Genomic DNA, 22,558 nt, shown 5'->3' on the forward strand with positions numbered 1-22,558 from the left:
AATGAGGAGAAAACATTATTGCTAGAATATAATTTTGGAGAAACACAGTAACTTGAAGTTCTGATTTAACAAAGAGAAAATAATTTGCAGTTAGCATGTTGCTGTGGATTTTGTGGCCAATACTTAGTGCATCCTATGAGACTGTCCCAGGAACATGGGAATCAGATTGCCTAGGAAAAGCAAAACCCAGACCCGCAAATAGGGGGTCAGAATGGAGGTGTGCTGTTACCTTTCAAAAGAACAAGGAGGCTGGGTACCATGGCACACACACCTGTATTCCCAGCTACTTGGGAGGTTGAGGCAAGAGGATCACTTGAGGCCAGGAGTTTGATGCTGCAGTGTGTCTGTGAATAGCCCACTGTGCTCCATCCTGGGCAGCAAAACAAGACCCTGTCTCTAAATAAACACCCCATCTCTAAATCAGTCAATCAATCTTAAAAGAGTAAATGACTTCCATTTCTCAGGACTAGGCTCTAAAGAAAGAACAGGTCTTGGCCAGGTGCAGTGGCTCACACCTGTAATTCCAGCACTTTGGGAGGCCGAGGCGGGTGGATTATGAGGTCAGGAGTTCAAGACCAGCCTGGCCAATATAGTGAAACCCCATCTACTAAAAATGCAAAACTATTAGCCATGCATGGTGGTGGGCACCTGTAATCTCAGCTACTCAGGAGGCTGATTCGGGAGAGCACCTGCAGTCCCAGCTACTCAGGAGGCTGAAGCAGGAGAATTGCTTGAACCCAGGAGGTGGAGGCTGCAGTGAGCCGAGATCACGCCATTGCACTCCAGCCTGGGCAACAGCGAGACACTATCTCAAAAAAAAACAAGAAAGAACAGGTCCTTTAGGCGAGGGAGTTGAGCAAGACAGATAAGGGAGCAAAGGAGACAGTGCCCAGGCCTAGAGTCCAGGCATCAAGGTCCAGTGAGAGGCCTGAGCTCTAGTGCCTCTGTGGCTATTATTTTTATATGTTACTAAAGTACATGGATGTTGGACACTACCGTGGGGCTCTCCCACAGACTGTCCTTTAGTAATCACCATCACACAGACACTCATCGTGCTGCTTACTCAGCATTCAACATGTTTTTCAGTTAACTGGGAACCCCTACAGCCTTCCTGGGATAATTTGCCTCCCATGTTTTTTGTGTAGATGAAGAGAATTTACCAGTAGGCCTGAGCATCTGTATTAGTCTGTTCTTGCATTGCTATAAAGAAATACCTGAGGCCGCTGGGCGTGGTGGCCTCCATTCCTAGCACTTTGGGAGGCCAAGGCAGCTGGATCACTTGAGGCCAGGAGTTAAAGTTTGTTTTTAGGATTCTGACTTTTAACTCCCAACACCAGGCATCAGCACGCCGATGTTTTGTTCCAGCACACTGATGTCTGATATTGGGAGTTAAAAGTCAGAATCCTAAAACATTTTTATAAATTCTATGTAAGATTACCTATGTGTTTGTGGATTTCTTAGCTCACCTTTTTTTTGAGACACAGTCTTGTTCTGTTGCTCAGGTTGACGTGCAATGGTGAGATCTTGGCTCACTGCATCCTCTGCCTCCCAAGTTCAAGTGATTCTCCTGCCTCAGCCTCCTGAGTAGCTGGGACCACAGGCGCATGCCACCACTCCTGGCTAATTTTGTATTTTTTATTAGAAACGGGTTTCACCATGTTGGCCAGGCTGGTCTCGAACTCCTGACCTCAGGTGATCCACCCATCTCAGCCTCCCAAAGTGCTGGGATTACAGGTGTGAGCTACTGCACCTGACCAGGATCTTTGTTTTAGATGGTGATATGTTCCAAATGCCTGGAACAGTGCTGGACACAAGACACTCAGTTTGTTGATTGAATGACTCTTACCACCCTACCATCTCCCATGCCCCCTACTTAACTGGATGTGGGTAGGCCTTATTTCAGACTCCTCCCATTTTTTCCCCATTATTCTTAGCATGTGACTTCTATCGTTAAGGTCAGCTTATGGCTCAGGATCCTGTTGTTTTGTTCCAGGTAGGAAGAAAGAGGAAGAGGTAGGACTAAAGAACTCTGCCAGCTGAGTCACTCCCCTTTCTAAAGAGGAGTTTTCTGGAAGTTGTTACCACCCTTGATAACTTATGCTTATCCTTCATTGGTTATAACTTCATCACATGATCATCCTTTTTGCAAGAAAGGCTGGGAAATGTAGGCACATTCCCTCCCAAAACAAAATTCAGGATCTGTTAGGAAGGATGTGAGTTACGTGGTTCTCTAGCTGGTTAGGGAGGGAATGGCAGCAAGGCTTCCCTTATGTGAACCTATTCAAGGTGGCCCCCTTATTTTGCTTCGGGACATAGTGATTCTCCTGCCCTAGCCTTCTGAGTAACTGGGACTACAGGTGCCCACTACCACACCCAGTTAATTTTTGTATTTTTGGTAGAGACTGAGTTTCACGATGTTGACCAGGCTGGTCTCAAACTACCTCAGGTGATCTACCCGCCTTGGTCTCCCAAAGTGTTGGGATTCTAGGCATGAGGTACTATGCTTAGCCTATAAAAATAATTTTCTTTCTTCAATAATAAATTAATTTTAGCTTATTGTAACATTTTTACTTTATAAACTTTTTTAACTTTTTAACTCTTATAATAACATACAGTTTAAAACAAACACATTGTACAGCTGCACAAAAATGTTTTTTCTTTATATTCTTATTCTATTTTTTTTCTATTTCTTAAATTTTAGGTTTTTAAAACTTAAAAAAAAATTTCTTTTTTTTAATTTTTTTTTTATTTTTATTTTTTTTATTTTTTTAATTTTTTTTGAGACGGAGTTTCGCTCTTGTTACCCAGGCTGGAGTGCAATGGCGCGATCTCGGCTCACCGCAACCTCCGCCTCCTGGGTTCAGGCAATTCTCCTGCCTCAGCCTCCTGAGTAGCTGGGATTACAGGCACGTGCCACCATGCCCAGCTAATTTTTTTGTATTTTTAGTAGAGACAGGGTTTCCCCATGTTGACCAGGATGGTCTCGATCTCTTGACCTCGTGATCCACCTGCCTCAGCCTCCCAAAGTGCTGGGATTACAGGCTTGATCCACCACGCCCGGCCTCTTTTTTTTTTAAACTAAGCCACAAAACAGATTAGCCTGGGCCTACACAGGGTCAGGATCATTCATACCACTGTCTTCCACTTCCATATCTTGTCCCCTGGAAGCTCTTCAGGGCAGTAACACACATGGAGTTGGTATCTCCTATAATAACAATACTTACTTCTTGACTGCTTCCTGAACCTGCCTCAGACCTTTTTTTTTGGAGACAGAGTCTCGCTCTGTTGCCAGGCTGGAGTAGAGTGGTGCCATCTCAGCTCACTGCAACCTCCATCTCCCAGGTTCAAGCTATTCTCCTGCCTCAGCCTCCTGAGTAGCTGAGATTACAGGCACTTGTCACTTCGCCCAGCTAATTTTTGTATTTTTAATAGAGACGGGGTTTCACCATGTTGGCCAGGATGGTCTCAATCTCCTCACCTCGTGATCCACCCGCCTTAGCCTCCCAAAGTGCTGGGATTATCGATGTGAGCCACCATGCCCCACCCTGCCTGAGACTTTTTTTTTTTTTTTTTTTTTTACAGTGAACAACTTCTTTTCTAAATAAGTAGAAGGTAGTGACAATAAAAAGTATAGTATAGGCTGAGCATGGTGGCTCATGCCTGTAATCTCAACAGTTTGGGAGGCTGAAGGTGGGTAGATCACTTGCAGTCAGGAGTTTGAGACCAGCCTGACCAATATGGTGAAACCCCATCTCTACAAAAATACAAAAATTAGCTGGATGTAGTGGCAGACGCCTCTAATCCCAGTTACTTGGGAGGCTGAGTCGGGAGAATTGCTTGAGCTTGGGATGTGGAGGTTGCAGTGAGCCAAGATTGTGTCACTGCACTCCAGCCTAGGCGACAGAGTAAGACTCTCTCTCAAAGAAAAGTATATTATAGTAAATACATAAACTAATAACATAGTTGTTTATTACCATTGCCATTATGTACTGTATAGAATTGCATGTGCTTTTATATGACTGGTAGCAGAGTAGGTTTGTTCACACCAGCATCACCACAAATATAAGTAATAAGCTGTGCTGTGACATAACAACAGCTATGATGTCACTAGATGGTAGGAATTTTTCAGCTCCATTTGTAATTTTCCAGGACCACTATTATATGTGTGGTTCCTCATTTACCAAAGTTGTTATGTGGTACATGACAGTATATTTAAAATACATAATAATATGTAATAATATAGTGGTCCATGAATGTGGCAAAAATTATGAAGGTGCTTTGAGAATGATGAAGTTTGAATAACAGTGATATAGTCTAAATCATCCTTTTTAGGTAAAGAGTTTAGCAGATTGTGACTATTTCTGGGATTTTCTAATTTCAAGTTCCCTTTACCTCCTAGGAAAAACTTGTAACATCAGTATTTTCCACACAAATTTACGTTGCCACATAGATAGTTCCAGGGTATTAAGTGCCCAATGGAAATGAAAATACTTAGCACTGCCCTCCAGGACCTTATAGATCAAGCATAGAACTCATAAAAATGGTGGTTGCATTGAAAGTCCTCATTAATACATAGTAAGAGGGTTATTTTGGTTTTGCTTTTTTAAGATGATTGCCTTTTTGGTCAAAATGATGTTTTGTAAATGAGTAATGCTAGGCCAGGTGCAGTGGCTCATGCTTGTAATCCCAGCACTTTGGGAGGCCATGGCGGATGGATCACTTGAACTCAGGAATTTAAGACCAGCCTAGGCAGCATAGCAAAACTTTATCTCTATTAAAACTACAAAAGTTAGCCGGGCATGATGAGGCAGGAGGATTGCTTGCTTGAGCCAAGGAGGCAGAAGTTGCAGTGAGCTAGGATGGTACCATTGCACTCCAGCCTGGGCAAGAGAGCAAAACCCTGTCTTTAAAAAAAAAAAAAAAAAAAAAAAAAAAAAAAAAAAAACAGTAATGTTTACTTCTCAACATCTAGCCGAGAGCTGTTTACTTTATATAAACTCTTTCCCAGAACTACTGTCCTGGAAAAAAAAAAAAAAAAAAAGTAAGAGATACTGAACCTCTTCTCCTTAAACAGTTAACATTTTACAGAATAATTTCCTAAAAGTTTAGTAAATCCTTAACTATCACATTGGAAATCTCATGCCAAATTCTGGGTTTCCAGTGTGGGAAGGCGAAGCAGCAGAAGGCAAGTCGTTGAGAGAAAGCTCCATCTTTTGTTCCGCCAGGAACCGTAGGCTGATTAAAATCGAGCTCCTGCCTCTAAGTTGAGGGTGGTGGGAAGGGCCCTGGGCCAAGCCACTGAGACTTAGGAAGGAAGAGAATACACGCCAGTGGGATTTTAGTGCTCCACAAAGGGAACCTCAAAAGCAGAACAGATGCTGCCTATGTTTCCAGATTTCAAGGCAATTGTCCTCCATTGGCACAATCAGATTTGGCCTTTGAGAGAACTCGTTTGTACCCTTGCCTTCTGAAATGCATCTCTCTGTAATCTCCTTCCCTCTCTTCCTTTGTTTTTCCTAGAAATGCTTATGTGTGTTTTGTATTTGGGTGTGTGTACAGGGACTGATGATGGAGCCCAGGAGGTGGTGAAGGACATTTTGGAAGATGTAGTCACCTCCGCCATTAAAGGTAAAAACCAGGGACAGCCTAGCCTTTTCTCATCCCTCATTCCTCCAAAAAGTCCTCAGCAAAATATGATAGTGTGAAGTTTCCTCTTCCCTGCCTCAAGAACTTGTGGAGCTCATGGAAACTGAATCTTCCCACGTCTGTCCATCTTTTATATGGGATTCAAAAATGACTTGTTTTTACTGACTCATTTTATTCTCATTTGGGTTGGGTTTAAGAAACATAGTCTGACAGTATTAGGCTTAGATGCTCCACATAGAGACGTAGAGGGCCATTCCATCTGCCTTCTAGATTAGGGGGTTATCCAGGTTTTTCTAGGAGTGGGCTGTAAGCCCTGAGATCCATGTCCATTGCAGCTGAGTTTTCATGGCCAGCCATTGTTGTGTCAAGGGGACAGTCCACATGTCAGCAGGTATCAGGTGTACAGGGAAGCTTTAGTTAGTTAGGCTTCATTCATAATTGCCTCATGGTATCGTTTCAGTGGAATTAAACTTGTATAGCTCAGAATGACTATTAGGTGATGTTTTTTTCTTTGTTTCTGCCTGAAATCTCAGGTCAGTGGCTGTATGCTGAACACTTGGTTCCAGTGCCAATAAACCATTAATTGGTCCAGACATCAAGATGTTAGTGGGTTATAATCAGCATTTTTTTAAATGAAAGGGAGTAAAATGAAATAGAGTACAAATGATCTGACTGCATCACATACAATGTTAAGTATTGTTTCATTAAATGTGTTTCAGTTTATGTGCATGTGTCTGTACTGGGATATAATTTTAAAAATTAATTTCTTACAGAGGTCAAGATTTAAAAGCCACTTTTCTAAACCCTATCTTTTTGTTAAGGTACCACAAAGCTATATGCATATTCTATTATTACTTCTTACAGAATGCCTATAAAATAGAAAAATTTTATTTCTTACCTTTAGGTTTCTTTCTGGGGTCTATACAAGAAGTCATCACATAATGAATGTTTGTCTTGTTTACCTTGTGCCCTCAGGCCACTACTGCAGAGCCTGGCACATAATAGGCACTTAATATTTGTTGAATGAAATATATTTTGTAAAAGCTGTTATTGAAAATTGTTCTCATTAAGTTGTTTCATGTCCCTTTTGTGTATAAAGAACCACACTATAAATTTTTCTTAGAGTTTCATTGCTCTGCCGATCATCAGATATGCTTTCCTTTGTTAAATGATGAAATCTATTTAATTCTTTAATTCTTTCCCTTTTTCACATGGCTGCCAGGAAGCCCAGGTTTACATTTTTTCTCTGTGACTAAGGTTTTCTGTCATAACTGGCTCTAATTCTTTTATTAATGGTACTGTAAAAAAATTATACTTTTCAGGTTTAGCTGCTTCTAATCTTTTTCAAAAATGAATGGGGATGGGTGGGCAGGATGGCTGCATTCTACAATTCTGGAGGGACCATTGGCCCAAAGAGAATTGTATATTGTTGTGGCCCTGGCAGTGGGGCTATGGATAACAGATAACTTGTAAAGCTTAAGCGTCACTTTGGCCATGCCTTTTCCAGGATTATATCAGTCATGGGCTGGTGGCACAGGAAAAGAGGAAAAAGCAGCAGCTGGGAGGTTACACAAATAACTTCTTTCTGATGTCAGGCAACCTTTTGGGATAAGTACAGTACTAATTTGGCAATGACTTTGTACTTGTCTTTTAAGAAGCAGCGGAAAAGCATGGTCTGACAGAACCTCAGAGAGTTCTAGGTGAACTGGAGTGCCAGGAATGTGCTATTCCTCCAGGAATTGATGAAAACTCACAGACCAATGGGATAGCAGATGACAGGCAGTCTTTGTCATCGGCAGATAATCTGGTATGTTGGTGATATCCTATGTGGACTCATTGCCATTTTTTCTTTTTCAAAAGATGCAGAACTAAATCTTTTCTCAAAAGAAGCAAGTAAAATAAGCCGTATTCATTTATTAGTCACACAGTTCTGGGCTGATATTCTTTGTATTAGCACATTCAGTTCTTGGAAGGTGCTAATGTTGCTTGGTATATAACATCATTATTAAACCCTGTTTACTCAGACCTTTAAACACGTAAATTCCTGCCACTTTTCTTCTCTCTCAAAATAGTGTAATTCATTATGGAAAACTAAAATATATCGTTACCTGTTTTTCCTTCTCTGTATTGAGAAGTCAGTATGTATGGGAAAGTCATTGATAACCCAGAGATTACCGTTGTTAACATCTCACTTATATCCTTCTAGATTTTTCTGCAGCTCACACATTTTTCCACTTAAATAGAATAATACAGTATGTATCCTGTGTTGCAACCTGCTTTTTATTTATTTATTTATTTTTATTTTTATTTTTGTGGGTTTTTTTTTTGAGACAAAGTCTCACACTGTTGCCCAGGCTGGAGTGCAGTGGCGCGATCTCGGCTCACTGCAACCTCTGCCTCTTGGGTTCAAGCAATTCTCCTTCTCCACCCTGCTGAGTAGCTGGGGTTATAGGTGCGTGCCACTACACCTGGCTAATATTTTGTATTTTTAGTAGAGATGGGGTTTCACTATGTTGGCCAGACTGGTCTCGAACTCCTGACCTTGTGATCTGCCTGCCTTGGCCTCCCAAAGTGTTGGGATTACAGGCATGAGCCAATGCAGCTGGCCTACAATAATGTTCTTAGACATACCTCTCTTACCCAAGCTAATATAATTGCCTGTGTTTTGTTTTTTACAGCTTAACTTTTGATTATTTTTCATTTTAAACCACCCACAGCAACTCTGAAGAACAAGGAACAAGGTTGTAGAATTGCTGTGATGATTCTTGCTTAGCTCCTGTTTTGTCCTATCTTCCCCTCCCCCACATCCCTCATCTCCCTGTTAAATAAATAGAAGAATTTGAATTTCCATGAGATGATTACATTTATTTTTGATAAGAGTTATGCTTTTGTTTTTTCCCCCTCCCTTTTTATTTTTTGAGATACGATCTCACTGCGTTGCCCAGACTGGAGTGCAGTGGTGCCATCATGGCTTACTGCAACCTTGACTTGCTGGGCTCAGTGGATCCTCCCGCCTCAGCCTCCTGAATAGCTGGGACTACAGATACATGCCACCACACCCTGCTGATGTTTGTATCTAATCCTAGGAATCTGATGCACAAGGACATCAAGTGGCTGCCAGGTTCTCCCACGTTCTGCAGAAGGATGCCTTCCTTGTGTTCCGCTCTCTGTGCAAGCTGTCCATGAAACCCCTTGGTGAAGGCCCTCCAGACCCAAAGTAAGCAGACAGCAGTTCTTGGCCATCTTAAACCCAATGATCCAGTAGCACATGGTACTGTGTTTCACATTCCCTTTGTTCCAAGAAGTCCCAGTGTCGTGTCTCTTTGTCAGTGTAAGTGCAGGAATGGTTTTACAACTTTTCAGACTCATGCAGTCTCTACAGTCCTTTCATACTGAATTGTCTTACTATCCCCACCAACCAAGATTTTGCTCAGTTTCTCTTTTTTTGGCATGGGAATGCCAAAAACAGTGTTTGTTGAACATATAAAAAACACATTTTCACTAGCTAGTGAATTGAATCTTTTGATATAGAATAGGGAGGACAGGATGCCTGCAAACCTCAGTTCCCTGTTCTGTTTGGAAACCTCTGCTTCATCAATACAGATGTAAGCCCCAGATTTGACACAGGGAAACCAAACATTTCTTTGCACTAAACAAACTACTACAAGGATGTCAGCACTGTGGAGTGAAGAAAGCAGAGGTTTCAGAGCCAGAAAGGGCTGCATTTAGATCTTGGCTCTTCCACTTGAGAGCAGTTCCTTGGCTGTATGACTTACCAAGCCTCATCTGAAAAATGGAAATAATGGAAAATCATCTTACAAGATTGATTAAATGAAATATCAATGTTGTCCTGAGCATGGGGCCTTGTACTTTATAAATTGTCACTATTGTTCTTGTCATTAGTCATTAATAATCCTCAACTCATCTATTGAGACTGCTGCTAATACTATCATAAATATTAGGAAAATAGGCCGGGTGCGGTGCCTCACACCTGTAATCCCAGCATTCTGGGAGGCCGAGGCAGGTGGCTCACATGAGGCCAGGAGTTTGAGACCAGCCTGGCCAACAAGACGAAACCCCATCTCTACAAAAAATACAAAAATTAGCCGGGTATGGTGGTGCATGCCTGTAATCCCAGCCACTTGGGAGGCTGAGGCAAGAAAATCACTTGAACCCAGGAGGCAGAGGTTGCAGTAAGCCAAGATCTTGCCACTGAACTGTAGCCTGGGCGACAGAGCGAGACTGTCTCAAATAGTAAATTTTAAAAAATAAAAATAAATGTTAAGAAAATAGTTCATGAAGGGCTGGGCACAGTGGCTCAAACCTGTAATCCCAGCACTTTGGGAGGCCGAGGCAGGTGGATCACGAGGTCAAGAGATCGAGACCATCCTGGTCAACATGGTGAAACCCCGTCTCTACTAAAAATACAAAAAATTAGCTGGACATGGTGGCGCATGCCTGTAATCACAGCTACTCAGGAGGCTGAGGCAGGAGAATTGCCTGAACCCAGGAGGCGGAGGTTGCGGTGAGCCGAGATCGCGCCATTGCACTCCAACCTGGGTAACAAGAGCAAAACTCCATCTCAAAAAAAAAAAAAAAAAAGAAAGCAAATAGTTCATGAAAATTTACCATTTCTTACCATTCCTGAACTCAGGGATGGGCAGCAGGGAGGGAGGGTTGTGTGGTAGGTAGATAAAGAGCACCATTTTCATGGTGTGTGAAGATAGGGTGAGCCAGGTGACTCAGCCTCCCACAAGTGATATAAAGTCTTGGTTCCCTCAGTGCAGTTGCACAACCCGCTCTCCAGAGTCAGTTGACACTTACTTTGCTCCTGCTGTGTTCTCTACTTTGTGATGGAGAGGGACAAAAAGGAGTTGGCAGCTCTTGTTCGCAAAGGGCCTGCAGTTCCAGAAGGACCCACTTCGTGCCATCTGCCCTTGTTCCCCTGACATTTAGGTGCTATTAATTCTTAACTCATCGGCTTCTCAGAAAATTGTGCTCATTGATAGAGGAGCAAGGCCTTCTCAAGAAACATACTGTTTGACATTTTGTCTTTTAGCACTGTTGTGGTTTTTCATTTTCTTTGCCAGATCCCATGAGCTACGTTCCAAGGTGGTTTCCCTGCAGCTGCTTCTCTCTGTGTTGCAAAATGCTGGCCCTGTGTTCAGGACTCATGAGATGTTCATCAATGCAATCAAGCAATATCTCTGTGTGGCCTTGTCCAAAAACGGCGTCTCTTCAGTGCCTGATGTCTTTGAGCTCTCTCTTGCCATTTTTCTTACTCTTCTTTCAAACTTTAAAATGCACTTGAAAATGCAGATAGAGGTACGGACTCCAAATTTTTTTCATTTGATTATTTACTATTATTATTAGTCAATAATAATACTCAATATTGCAAATGATGCTAATATTACTGTAGGCATTAGGAAAATAGTTAATGAAAGTGTTTCATATCTTACCATCCCTGAACTCAGGGGTGGGCAGGGGCAGGGAGGGTTGTGAATGGCATATGCATCAGCTGGCACCCCAGTAAATCAGAACTTTTTGAATGAGTAAGAGAATTTCTTTTTATAAAAAGTTACTGCCCCCAGATCTTATGTGCCTTTCATTTTAACCAAAGGAGATGGTCTGTGTGCTGGGCTCAACCCTTAAATATGTCTGTTTGGTCTGTAAATTGTTTGAAATCATTTAGATTAGTTGCCAAATTGAGAAATCCTGTTTTATATGAAAATCCAGATTTCTGGTTTCTCTCCAAAAAGTTACAACATGGGTCCTGCATTTCCACTTGGCAGCTCCCCTGATGGCCCCCACCCCCGCGCCAGCCAACCCCACCAAGGCCAGGGTCACAGTGCTGCTCAGCTGGGCAGGCGCTCCACTCTTCTCCTTCTGTCCAGGGTGCTTTACTTACTGCAGGATCAGCCTGGCTGCTGAAGACTTTGGATGTTTTGAGCCCTGGTTGAAACTCTTAATTAGTGTCCTCCTTTGTCTTCATGTCATACAGGTCTTTTTCAAAGAAATTTTCCTGAACATTTTAGAAACATCAACAAGTTCTTTTGAGCACAGATGGATGGTCATTCAGACTCTGACAAGGATCTGTGCAGGTATTTTCACCTGGGGACACTCATCCACTGGATCCTCATAAACACTTTTGATGCTTTAATTTGCCAAAGCTCACATTAAGACTTTTAACCCCTCCTTTTAGAGTTTTAAAAGCTAATTCTGACCTAATGACTAGCCCCACCTCTCCTTTTTGAGAGGGTGACCAACTCAGGCTGGTTTGCTCAGGACTTCCTGGTTTTAGCACTAAAAGTGTCGTGTCCCAGAAATCCCCTAATCCTGTCAAACTGGGACCCTTGTTCACATTACCTACAAGCTGAGCACTGTTAATCACAGGACCTGAGATACTAGTGCTACCAATTGGGAGCTATGGTACATGTGGATTTACCTTACCCAATACAATTATGTGGCCTAAAGTAAGCATCCTACTTGTCTGGCATCAAATGCAATTTTGTAAGGGTGATACAACTTTAAAAGGTGGATCAGGTAGTTGTTAGCCCCTTCCTTGATGTGAAAAGTGAGCCTTGGATGGGTGGAATGAACTGCCTGAGATTTCATTTTGCTCAGAAGCAGGCCTGAAAACAACCTTCTCTCTGCCAGCCTCCTAGTACGTCCAACATATGTTTCCTGAGTGAGATGTGGCCACCAGGTTGGTAGTTCACTGGGGAAATTTGTTGGCAAACAGATCTTGTTTGGTAAGAAAATATAACTGCTATTTGATCAGAATTTCTGATACTTGTGTGTTATTTTCCAAGATGCCCAGTGTGTTGTGGATATTTATGTCAACTACGACTGTGATTTAAATGCTGCTAACATTTTCGAGCGCCTTGTAAATGATTTATCCAAAATTGCTCAGGGAAGAAGTGGACATGAGCTCGGAATGACACCTCTACAGGTAAAAAACACTGTAGACACTCAATTATATTAAAGTTCATTCATTCCAGTTAACATTTATTGAGTGCCACCACATGACAGGCACTGTCCTTGATATAGTAAACAAAACATGCATATGTATGCACAAAATTCCTGCCATCATGAAACGACATTAAAGAAGTCAGTTCAGATGATGATAAGGGCTTCAGGGAATACTAAAAACAGGGACGGCAGAGGAGGTGCTGGAGGTGAGGTGCTGTAATTCTTAATGGGATCCTTAGGGTAGTACCTTAGAAGGTGACCTTTGAGCTGAGATACATTGGAAGCAAATTCATTCTCAGTTACCCCTTCGCAAGATAGTGTGGAAAACAGGATCCCAGTCTGCACAGTCAAAGAAGATTGCCTGGTAGCAGAATGCCTTATTATTTAGAGTACCTACAAAGAAAATAGGATGCTTAACTCTAGGCTTCTGAATGAACTGGTCAGAGGGTCTACAAGCTCTCTGGAATTATGTGTAGAATTTTGGTGTATGGGCATTTTTCCTAAAAGATGGTCATAATTTTCATTAGAATCACAGAGATCTTTGCTGCTTGAGATGCTGTTTTGAATCTAATATATTTGCATTTTTTTCTTTTTTCTTTTTTTTTTTTTGTCCAAGACAGAGTCTTGCTCTGTCTCCCAGAGCTGGAGTACAATGGCATGATCTTGGCTCACTGCAGCTTCCACCTCCTGGGTTCAAGCAGTTCTGCTGCCCCAGCCTCTCAAGTAGCTGGGATTACAGGCACGCACCACCACACACAGCTAACTTTTTTGTATGTTTAGTGGAGATGGGGTTTCACTATGTTGGCCAGGCTGGTCTTGAACTCCTTACCTCGTGATCTACCCTTCTCGGCCTTGGAAAGTGCTAGAATTACAGGTGTGAGCCACTGTGTCCAGCTGCATTTTTGTTAGATATATTCATATTCAACTGGTTATTTAAGAATGCTATTTATTTTTGAAAATCATTTTTATTTACTTAAAGGGTGAGCCTTAAAATGGAATGTATTTGTGATATTTAGGGGATATATTGTATTCAGAGTTACTTACTTGCTACATAATTCAAGATTCTTTTCTCCTTTTTTCAGAGTCACTAGTTAAGACCTTATTTTGTTTTGTTTTGTTTCTTTTTGGTTTTTTTTGAGACGGAATCTCCCATCTGTCACCCAGGCTAGAGTGCAGTGACGTGATCTCAGCTCACTGCAACCTCCACTACCTGGGTTCAAGTGATTCTCCTGCCTCCCGAGTGGCAGGCATTACAGGTGCTTGCCACCACACCCGGCTGATTTTTGTGTAGAGATGGAGTTTCACCATGTTGTCCAGGCCAGTCTCGAACTCCTGACCTCAGGTCATCCACCTGCACTGGCTTCCCAAAGTGCTGGGATTACAGGGGTGAGCCACCGTGCCCGTCAAGACTTTGTTATTTTTTTTTTTAATTAAAAAATTTAGGTTTTTTTTTTCTTTAAATCACACAAGCAGTGAATGAAAACTTCAAAAATTCAAATAACATTGTTCACTTTAGGAAACCACATATCCCATATTTTTGCTGCTGGGATGTTTATAATGCACACCTTTAGAGATGTCCAGGGTTTTTGCAATGTATCATTAATACTTGTCATTTCTTAGCCTTGGATTTGTTTCATCCTTAATAGCACTGACTGTCTTATCCCATAGCCTCACAGGGGTCCCAAAGAGCCTCATAGATGTCTCTTCATTTTTCTGCTAAGCCTCTACCCTGTGTCACTTTGTCCCTTAGGAGCTCAGCCTGAGGAAGAAAGGCCTGGAGTGCCTCGTGTCCATTCTCAAGTGCATGGTGGAGTGGAGCAAAGACCTGTATGTGAATCCCAACCACCAGACCAGTCTCGGTAAGAGAGCATTGCTGCCACACCCACCTCTATGCATAGTAGGCTCCTAGGACTTCTGGGAACAGTTGTCTTGGTATAGTTGTCTTAGAATTGAAAGACTTTTCAGTTTGCTAAATACCTGTATTATTTTGAAAGTCCTGCTTTTATTGCATCTGGAGTTGTATGAAGTTGTGCTGGAACTTCATTGTTTCAGATAGCCAGTTGTTCCAGTGCCTTTTTAGTAGTTGCTCATTCCCTCAGTGATTCAAAGCCTCACCCTTATGATATACCATATTTTCCTATGTATGTAAGTCTGTTTGTGCAATTTCAGTTTTTTTTAAGAGACAGGGTCTCTTTCCATTACCAGAGTATAGTGATGTGATTGTAGTTCACTGCAGCCTTAAAATCCTGGCTCAAGCGATCCTCCCACCCAAGTGATCCTCCCGCGTCAGCCTCCCAAAGCACTGGGATTTCAGATGTGAGCCACTGTGCCTGTCCTTCTTTCTGGATTTTCGGTTCTTTTCTATTTATCTGTTTTGATACCAATACCACACTTGTTTTTGGTACCTTATAGGGCAAGTCCTCCTATTCAGTGTTCTCAAGTTGTCTTAACTGCTTTTTGCCTTTTTTACTCTTTCATGTGAATTTTAGAATTAGCTCATCAAGTTCTATGAAGAAATAAGTTTTTAAGTAAGGTATCTGAGTAATACTAAGGTTTCATGCTTATGTTCCTTATAGTATAGACTTGTTGCTATTACAGATCTGGGAAAGGTGGCCGTGCTGCCAGACCTTGCTTGGCCGTGTCTGTGTCCCAACCGCTTATTTAATTTGCTTTGCTTTTGTGTCCCTGCAGGTCAGGAGAGGCTCTCGGATCAGGAAATGGGGGATGGGAAAAGCCTTGACATGGCAAGACGGTGTAGTGTGACATCCATGGAGTCCACAGTGTCCTCAGGGACCCAGACAGCCATTCAGGATGACCCTGAGCAGTTTGAAGTCATCAAGCAACAAAAGGAAATCATCGAACACGGCATCGAGCTGTGAGTGTGCCTGCCATTCTAGCCTTCCACTCTCAGGGATTCTGGCAAAGCCATGTTTTCTCTGGGAACCTGGAACTGATTTCTAAAAAGGAAATGCCTGTTTACAAAAGGCTGGTGCTGGCACTTGTAGCCAAGCCTGATTGAGCCAGGCAATGAGTGAATGAGTATGTGTGTATGTCTATGCACAAAGAGAGAAAACTTTTAATACCTTTGTGTGGTTGATACAGCATTTATTTTTCCTTTTCTAATGAAAATAATAAGACCAATTTAGAAAATACGGAAAAGTATAAAGTAAGAATGTAAAAATCACTCATAAAATTACTGCCTGAGGAACTCACCATTGGTAGCATATTTTTCCAACTATATATTATGAAAATTTTCAATATGCCAAAAAATTACTGTTTGCCTTGTTTGTTTTATTTATGTGTATATTTTTCTGAACCATTTGAAAGTAATTGGTAGCCAACATGAGACCTCAGCAGAATTTCTTTGAAAAATAAAGGACATTCTCCCATATAACCACAGCATCATCATCACACTCATTGGTAAATCTTTATGTGTTTCTTTCCAATCTTTTACACATATTAACATATACAAAGTCATATATCATATTCCAACTTGTGAATGACTGGATAACTTAGTAAATTCAACTTATTCTAAAAGTTGAAGTTACAGTACTCAGTTATTAATTGATTAATTTGATCTTCTCATTTCTTTTTTTTTTTTTTTTTTTTTTGAGACGGAGTTTCGCTCTTGTTACCCAGGCTGGAGTGCAATGGCGCGATCTCAGCTCACCGCAACCTCCGCCTCCTGGGTTCAGGCAATTCTCCTGCCTCAGCCTCCTGAGCAGCTGGGATTACAGGCACGCACCACCACGCCCAGCTAATTTTTGTATTTTTAGTAGAGACGGGGTTTCACTATGTTGACCAGAATGGTCTCGATCTCTTGACCTCGTGATCCACCCGCCTCGGCCTCCCAAAGTGCTGGGATTACAGGCTTGAGCCACCGCGCCCGGCCTGATCTTCTCATTTCTACCCTCACCACGCCGTCCATCTCCCTCCAGTGTATTCTGCCCACAGCAGCTAAAGTAATCTTTCAAAAACATAAATCAAGTCTTATCACTCTCCTGCCTAAATCATTCCAGGTTTCTGTTCTGCACCATGGCCTGACCCAGCCTCTGGCCTCACTTGCTGATCTCTTCTCCTGCCAATTCCCCCGAGTCACATGATGTATTTTCAGTCCCTTGAACACCGCCAGCTCTTTTCATCATGGTATCTTCTGCTTGAAATTCTCTTGGCTCTTTTTCATTCCACAGACTTGGTAAAACATCTTTTCCTCAAAGAGGCCTTTGGCAACTGCATTATCTGAACAAGTCCCAAGTTAATTTCTGTCCTTAGCCCATTTGTGTCTTTCATGACACTTGCCAGTTTGTACTTACACATGAATATCACCCTCCAGCTTCAGGCCTGGTAAATAGTAAGTTGTGTCTATACACATTGATTAGCTTTGCCTTCCTTTAACAAGAAATACAAAATGGGCTGGGCATGGTGGCTCACGGCTGTTCTCCCAGCACTTAGGTAGGCAAAGGTGGGAAGATCACTTGGAGTTCCAGAGAAGCCTGGGCAACACAGTGAGACCCTGTCTCTTTTAAAAAAAAAAAAAAAGAAAAGAAAAGAAAAGAAAGGAGAGAAAGGGAAAAAAATAAATAAATACAAAATAACATGCTTAACTATGTATTTCTCGCTCAAGGAAATCCAAAAGTGGATAGATCTAAGGCTCTCATGGTTGCTCTTAAGAACCTCAGAGATCCAGGCTCCTTTTATCTGTCTGCTTCACCATATTTAGCCAGAGAGGGTGGCTTCATGGTATAAGATGACCGCTAGAGTACCAGTCATTCCACAAACATTCTGGAGAAGAGGGAAAGAACAGAAAGAGAAAAGAGCAGACTTCCCTCCTGAGTCAGCTTTGTTTAAGAATCCTTCCTAGAAGTACCCACACTGCTTCTGGTCATACCTCACTGGCTAGAAGTTTATCACATGGCCATCCTTTATTTAAGTGAGACAGGGAAATGTTTTTATTCCACATGGCTGTGTTCCCAACTAAACACCTAGGGTTCTATTGGTATTGGAGAAGGGCAGCGTGAATAGGAAGTGACAACCAGCAGACTCTGACCAGACATAGCTGGGTCAGAAATTAAAGGTGGAATTTGGAAAAGCTGCCAGGACAGATGTGACCTTACTAGCTTACGTGTGATCGCTTGTTCCTAGTATCCTATTATGATTTACCTCAAATACCAGCTTTTGCTATCCTCCAGATTTTGAAATAAGCAGCTTGTGTCCCATCTCTGCTTGAAACAGGTTCAACAAGAAACCCAAGAGGGGGATCCAGTTTCTCCAGGAGCAGGGCATGCTAGGAACATCAGTTGAAGACATAGCCCAATTCCTGCACCAGGAGGAGCGCCTGGATTCTGTAAGGCTGGGGTTGTAGCACTTGCATGTGAGTTCTGTCAGGCGATTGTGATCCCTTACCAGTTTTCACCTTGAGATTGGGTGGCCCTGAGTACACTGTCTATTGTCCACCCCTCGGTTACCACAGTCCTGCATGTCCCTTTGGCTAGTGTTGCAGAAAGCTCTTTGATGGGAATAAACTAGCCTCCTAGCAGATGGCTGTGTATTTGCTGGATGAGTGTCAGAGCTAGAAATGTTCCTTGAATGCTAGAAACAGTTCTTCTGGCTGCCTGTCTGCAACTAACCTGAGCATGCCCCTTCATTCTCTCCATTTTAAGTCTCTTGTGCCTCCCCTCCTCTTCCTTCATCCATGCAGGACAGGCTGCTTTTGGAAGGGGTGGGTAGGTGGGCAGATCAGGAAATTCCCTAGCTTTTTAAGCAGTTCAGCCTGTTCTGGCCAGTTAGGGCCAGGCTATTCTGACTCCACTCTTTGGCTGCTGGCTTTTGCTGTGGGTTTGTATTTGACAATTTCTAGATATAAGTGAATGTGTATGTTTCAGACCCAAGTAGGCGATTTTCTGGGTGATAGTGCAAAGTTCAACAAGGAGGTGATGTATGCTTACGTGGACCAGCTTGACTTCTGTGAAAAAGAATTTGTCTCAGCTCTGCGGACATTCCTAGAAGGTTTCCGCCTACCTGGGGAAGCCCAAAAGATTGACCGATTAATGGAGAAGTTTGCCGCAAGATACATAGAATGCAACCAAGGGTGAGCACCGATTTTGAGTCCCTTCCAGATCAACTGTTTGCCTGCCTCAGAACACTAATTTTAATTTGGTTGGGGTTTAATCTTTGTATATCTGTGCCAAGCAACTAAAGTTTTATTTACTGTATGCCAGGCACTGTGCTAAGGGATTATTTCACATAAGACCTCACATAATCTGTTTATGTCCCTATCCTAAAGACAAAGAGGTTGAAGACCAGAGAGGTTAACTTGCCCCATCACACAGCTAAAGCCTTTGCTGTTAGCTCTGTGCTATTAGCTTCTATAAAAAAGTAGTTTCATAGTTGAGAGGAGACAATTTGGTACCTCTTCCCTAATCAAAAACAGTTTCCCTGATTTAATATATGGAGTAGGTCTCAAGGATTTGGGTTTTTCTTTGATTACATACTGATGAGCAGGTTACAGAATTGGCTACATAGCTAATAAAAACCACCAAAGTATGCAATTTTATTTGGGGACCTTTTTTGATTGGCAGTTTGTGATTTTGTAAGCAGGGAAAATAGGAAGGAGAACAAACCATTATTAAATACCTCTTGTGTATGGGCCATGCCATGGGTTTTACATGCATTTCATTTAATAAATGGCAAGCCTGGAATAGTATCCCTGTTTTACAGATGAGGAAATTGAGAATCTGAGAGATTGAGCCACCTGTCCAAAATTAATCAGCTAGGAAGGAGCAGAGCCAGGGTTGAATATGGATTTATCTAACTCAAAAGCTCATCATGTCTGGGCCAGGCACAGTGGCTCTCACCTGTAATCCCAGCACTTTGGGAGGCCAAGGCAGGCAGATCACTTGAGGTCGGGAGTTTGAGACCAGCCTGGCCAATGTGGTGAAAGCCTATCTCTACCAAAAATACAAAAAAAATTAGCCAGGTAATCCTGGCTACTACGAGGCTGAGGCAGGAGAATCGCTTGAACCTGGGAGTCGGAGGCTACAATGAGCCAAGATGACGCCACTGTACTCTAGCCTGGACGATAAAGGCAGACTCTATCTCAAAAAAAAAAAAGTTCATGTTCTCCACTGAACATTAAGTTAGAAATATGTCTGAATATACTGTGACCATAATGTAGAAATTGCTCAGCAGAAACTTTTTTTTTTTTTTTTTTTGAGACAGGGTCTTGCTCTCTTGCCCAGGTTGGAATACAGTGGCATGATCAAGGATCACTGCAACCTGGATCTTCTGGGCTCAGTCACTCCTCTCACCTCAGCCTCTTGAAGTGCTGGGACTACAGGTGTATGTCACTGTGCCTGGCTAATCATTTGTATAATATTTCTTCAGAGATGGAGTTTCACCATGTTGCCCAGTCTGGTCTTGAACTCCTAGCCTCAAGGGATCCCCTAGCCTCGGCCTCCCAAAGTGGGGGATTTACAGATGTGACCTACCACACCTGCTTGAAACATTTTAATAACAGTTTGCCTCTAAAGTCAACTTTGTTTTCATATTAATTGGTCCCAGTCCTCCAAGCATATAGCATGCTGTCCCCAGGAGATGGCAGGATTGGCAAAGGCACCATATGATCATTTTAACCAAATAGACATTAGATCTCTCTCTGAAGGCATAATTAGATGCTATTTACTTTAAACGTACCTCCTATGCGGACCTGGAAACCTTGGTCTGTTTTGCTCAGTCAGTTAATATGTGACCGAATTACATCTCATATTAAAAGACCTTTTGTTGTGTTCTTCAAAATTTCTACTTTTCCTATTATGGACAGTTTGGACAGGACAGTTTCTAGCTTAAGCCTCATATCTTATAAGTCTGTGCATCCACATGTTGTCTTTCTCTTCTGGCATAGGCAAAAAAGTCAGACTTCACCAGCGTATTGTTTAGAACAACATAAATATTTTCCTTTGTATTTTTACTGTTAAATGTTTTAATGGATAATATAGACTATAAATAACAGCTAAACAGCAGTTTTAATCATCTTTATGTCATATCTAGCACAGTGCATGGCACAAAATAGATGTTCTTTAGAACCGGACAGGGTTGGGGGAGGCACTCAAGGCAGTTAGTGTGCGAAATGTAGTGAGATGCCCTCTCTGAGGGTCGGCACTGAATGTAAGGTCTCCTGATGTGCCCGCTTGCCTTGCCCTGGTCTTGGCCCCAGATGCTCCTTGGGGTCTTTTAAAAAAATTTATGTGAAATTTCTTTATTCAAAGAATCCTACATTTTTATTTATTTATTTATTTATTTTTGAGATAGAATCTTGTTCTGTCACCCAGGCTGAAGTGCAGTTGGCAGTCTCAGCTCACTGCAACCTCCACCTTCTGGGTTCAGGTGATTCTCCTGCCTCAGCCTCCTGAGTAGCTGAGATTACAGGCGCCTGCCACCATGCCCAGCCAATTTTTGTATTTTTCGTAGAGACGGAGTTTCACCATATTGGCCAGGCTGGTGTCAAACCCCTGACCTCAAAGATCCACCCACCTCACAAAGTGTTGAGATTACAGGTGTGAGCTACCACACCTGGCCAAAGAAGGCTAAAATCTTATACGGATTCTTTTTTTTTTTTTTTTTGGAGATGGAGTCTTGCTCTGTCACCAGGCTGGAGTGCAGTGGCACAATCTCTGCTCACTGCCATCCCCTCCCCTGGGTTCAAGCGATTCTTCCACCTCAACCTCCCGAGTAGCTGGGACCACAGGCGTGTGCCACCACGCCCGGCTATTTTTTTTGTATTTTTAGTAGAGACGGGGTTTCACCATGGCCAGGGTGGTCTCGATCTCTTGACCTCATGATCCGCCTGCCTCTGCCTCCCAAAGTGCTGGGATTACAGGCGTGAGCCACCGCACCCAGCCTAGACGGATTCTTAATGAGCTTTTTCTACGGTTTGGGTTGCTATGTCTTGTTCAGTGATAATGAAAGCATGAAAACTGCCTCATTTGGAATCGGGGGAGTAGTCAGCTGCTTTTTTTGTGAAGTGTGTCTCTTAGTATTGTACCTTCCAAACCTCATTCCCATGAATGTTGATATCTTGAATTTTTTTCCTCCAGACAAACTCTGTTTGCTAGTGCCGACACTGCTTATGTCCTAGCATATTCAATTATTATGCTAACTACAGACTTGCACAGTCCTCAGGTAAAATACTTTAATGATTTACGTGTTGTAGTAGCTAAAAGTGGTTTTACTTAGGCAGTTGGATGTTTTTAAAATGGTTTGTAATTTTTTTTTTTAATTTCAGGTAAAAAATAAAATGACAAAAGAGCAGTATATTAAAATGAATCGGGGTATCAATGATAGTAAAGATCTGCCAGAAGAGTATCTCTCAAGCATCTATGAAGAGATAGAAGGCAAGAAAATTGCAATGAAAGAAACAAAAGAGCACACCATTGCAACCAAATCTACAAAGCAGAGTAAGGTCTAATCGCAAATTATTTCTTTTAATTCTAATTTTAGAGTGTATCAGAATGCATGATTAGATACCGTGGTGATAAATTTAATGTGCATATCTAGATATCTGAATAGGAAATGTGATTGAATTAATTATTGTGATTATGTTGGGTCTTTTGTAATGTCACTGTCTTGCTAGATTTCTGATGAGAAGCAAGAAGGAATTTACAAGTAGTAATCTGATAACTAAATTACTCCCAGAAAGTATTCCTTAAACTTTGCTTTAATTCAGTGGTGATTGTGCCCACCTTGATTAGAATTCTCTTAGTTATGGTGCCTGGGGAGCTGTCAGTTTCTTTGAGAAGCAGCAAAGGGTTGTGGTGTAGCATGCAGGCTCTAGAGCCACACTGCCGTAGATCAAGTCCCAGCTCCTCTACTTAGTAATTGTATGACCCCGGGCAAGTGACTTACCCCTCTGCCTCATGTTTCCCATCTGTAAATGGTAATAATA

The 22,558-nt window shown here is 42.1% G+C and overlaps 1 protein-coding gene across 4 annotated transcripts in view; it reads left to right on the forward strand.

Annotated features, from left to right (window-relative positions):
- Positions 1–22,558, forward strand: part of ARFGEF2 (ARF guanine nucleotide exchange factor 2) — a 105,997-nt gene that overhangs the window by 33,728 nt on the left and 49,711 nt on the right. For 2 of the 4 annotated variants that reach the window (XM_074406638.1, XM_039479592.2), the window contains exons 7-18: positions 5,560–5,628; positions 7,305–7,453; positions 8,733–8,863; positions 10,737–10,971; positions 11,648–11,747; positions 12,459–12,598; positions 14,369–14,477; positions 15,310–15,493; positions 17,851–17,962; positions 18,501–18,706; positions 21,711–21,795; positions 21,899–22,070. In XM_074406638.1, coding sequence (XP_074262739.1) covers positions 5,560–5,628; positions 7,305–7,453; positions 8,733–8,863; positions 10,737–10,971; positions 11,648–11,747; positions 12,459–12,598; positions 14,369–14,477; positions 15,310–15,493; positions 17,851–17,962; positions 18,501–18,706; positions 21,711–21,795; positions 21,899–22,070 — 1,692 coding nt within the window. Of the gene's footprint in view, positions 1–5,559; positions 5,629–7,301; positions 7,454–8,732; positions 8,864–10,736; positions 10,972–11,647; positions 11,748–12,458; positions 12,599–14,368; positions 14,478–15,309; positions 15,494–17,850; positions 17,963–18,500; positions 18,707–21,710; positions 21,796–21,898; positions 22,071–22,558 lie in introns of all 4 variants that reach the window. The other 2 variants (XM_074406637.1, XM_003932550.4) reach the window with 1 other exon arrangement.

Source organism: Saimiri boliviensis, chromosome 9 (genome assembly GCF_048565385.1).
Source record: "Saimiri boliviensis isolate mSaiBol1 chromosome 9, mSaiBol1.pri, whole genome shotgun sequence".
Lineage (NCBI taxonomy): Eukaryota > Metazoa > Chordata > Mammalia > Primates > Cebidae > Saimiri > Saimiri boliviensis.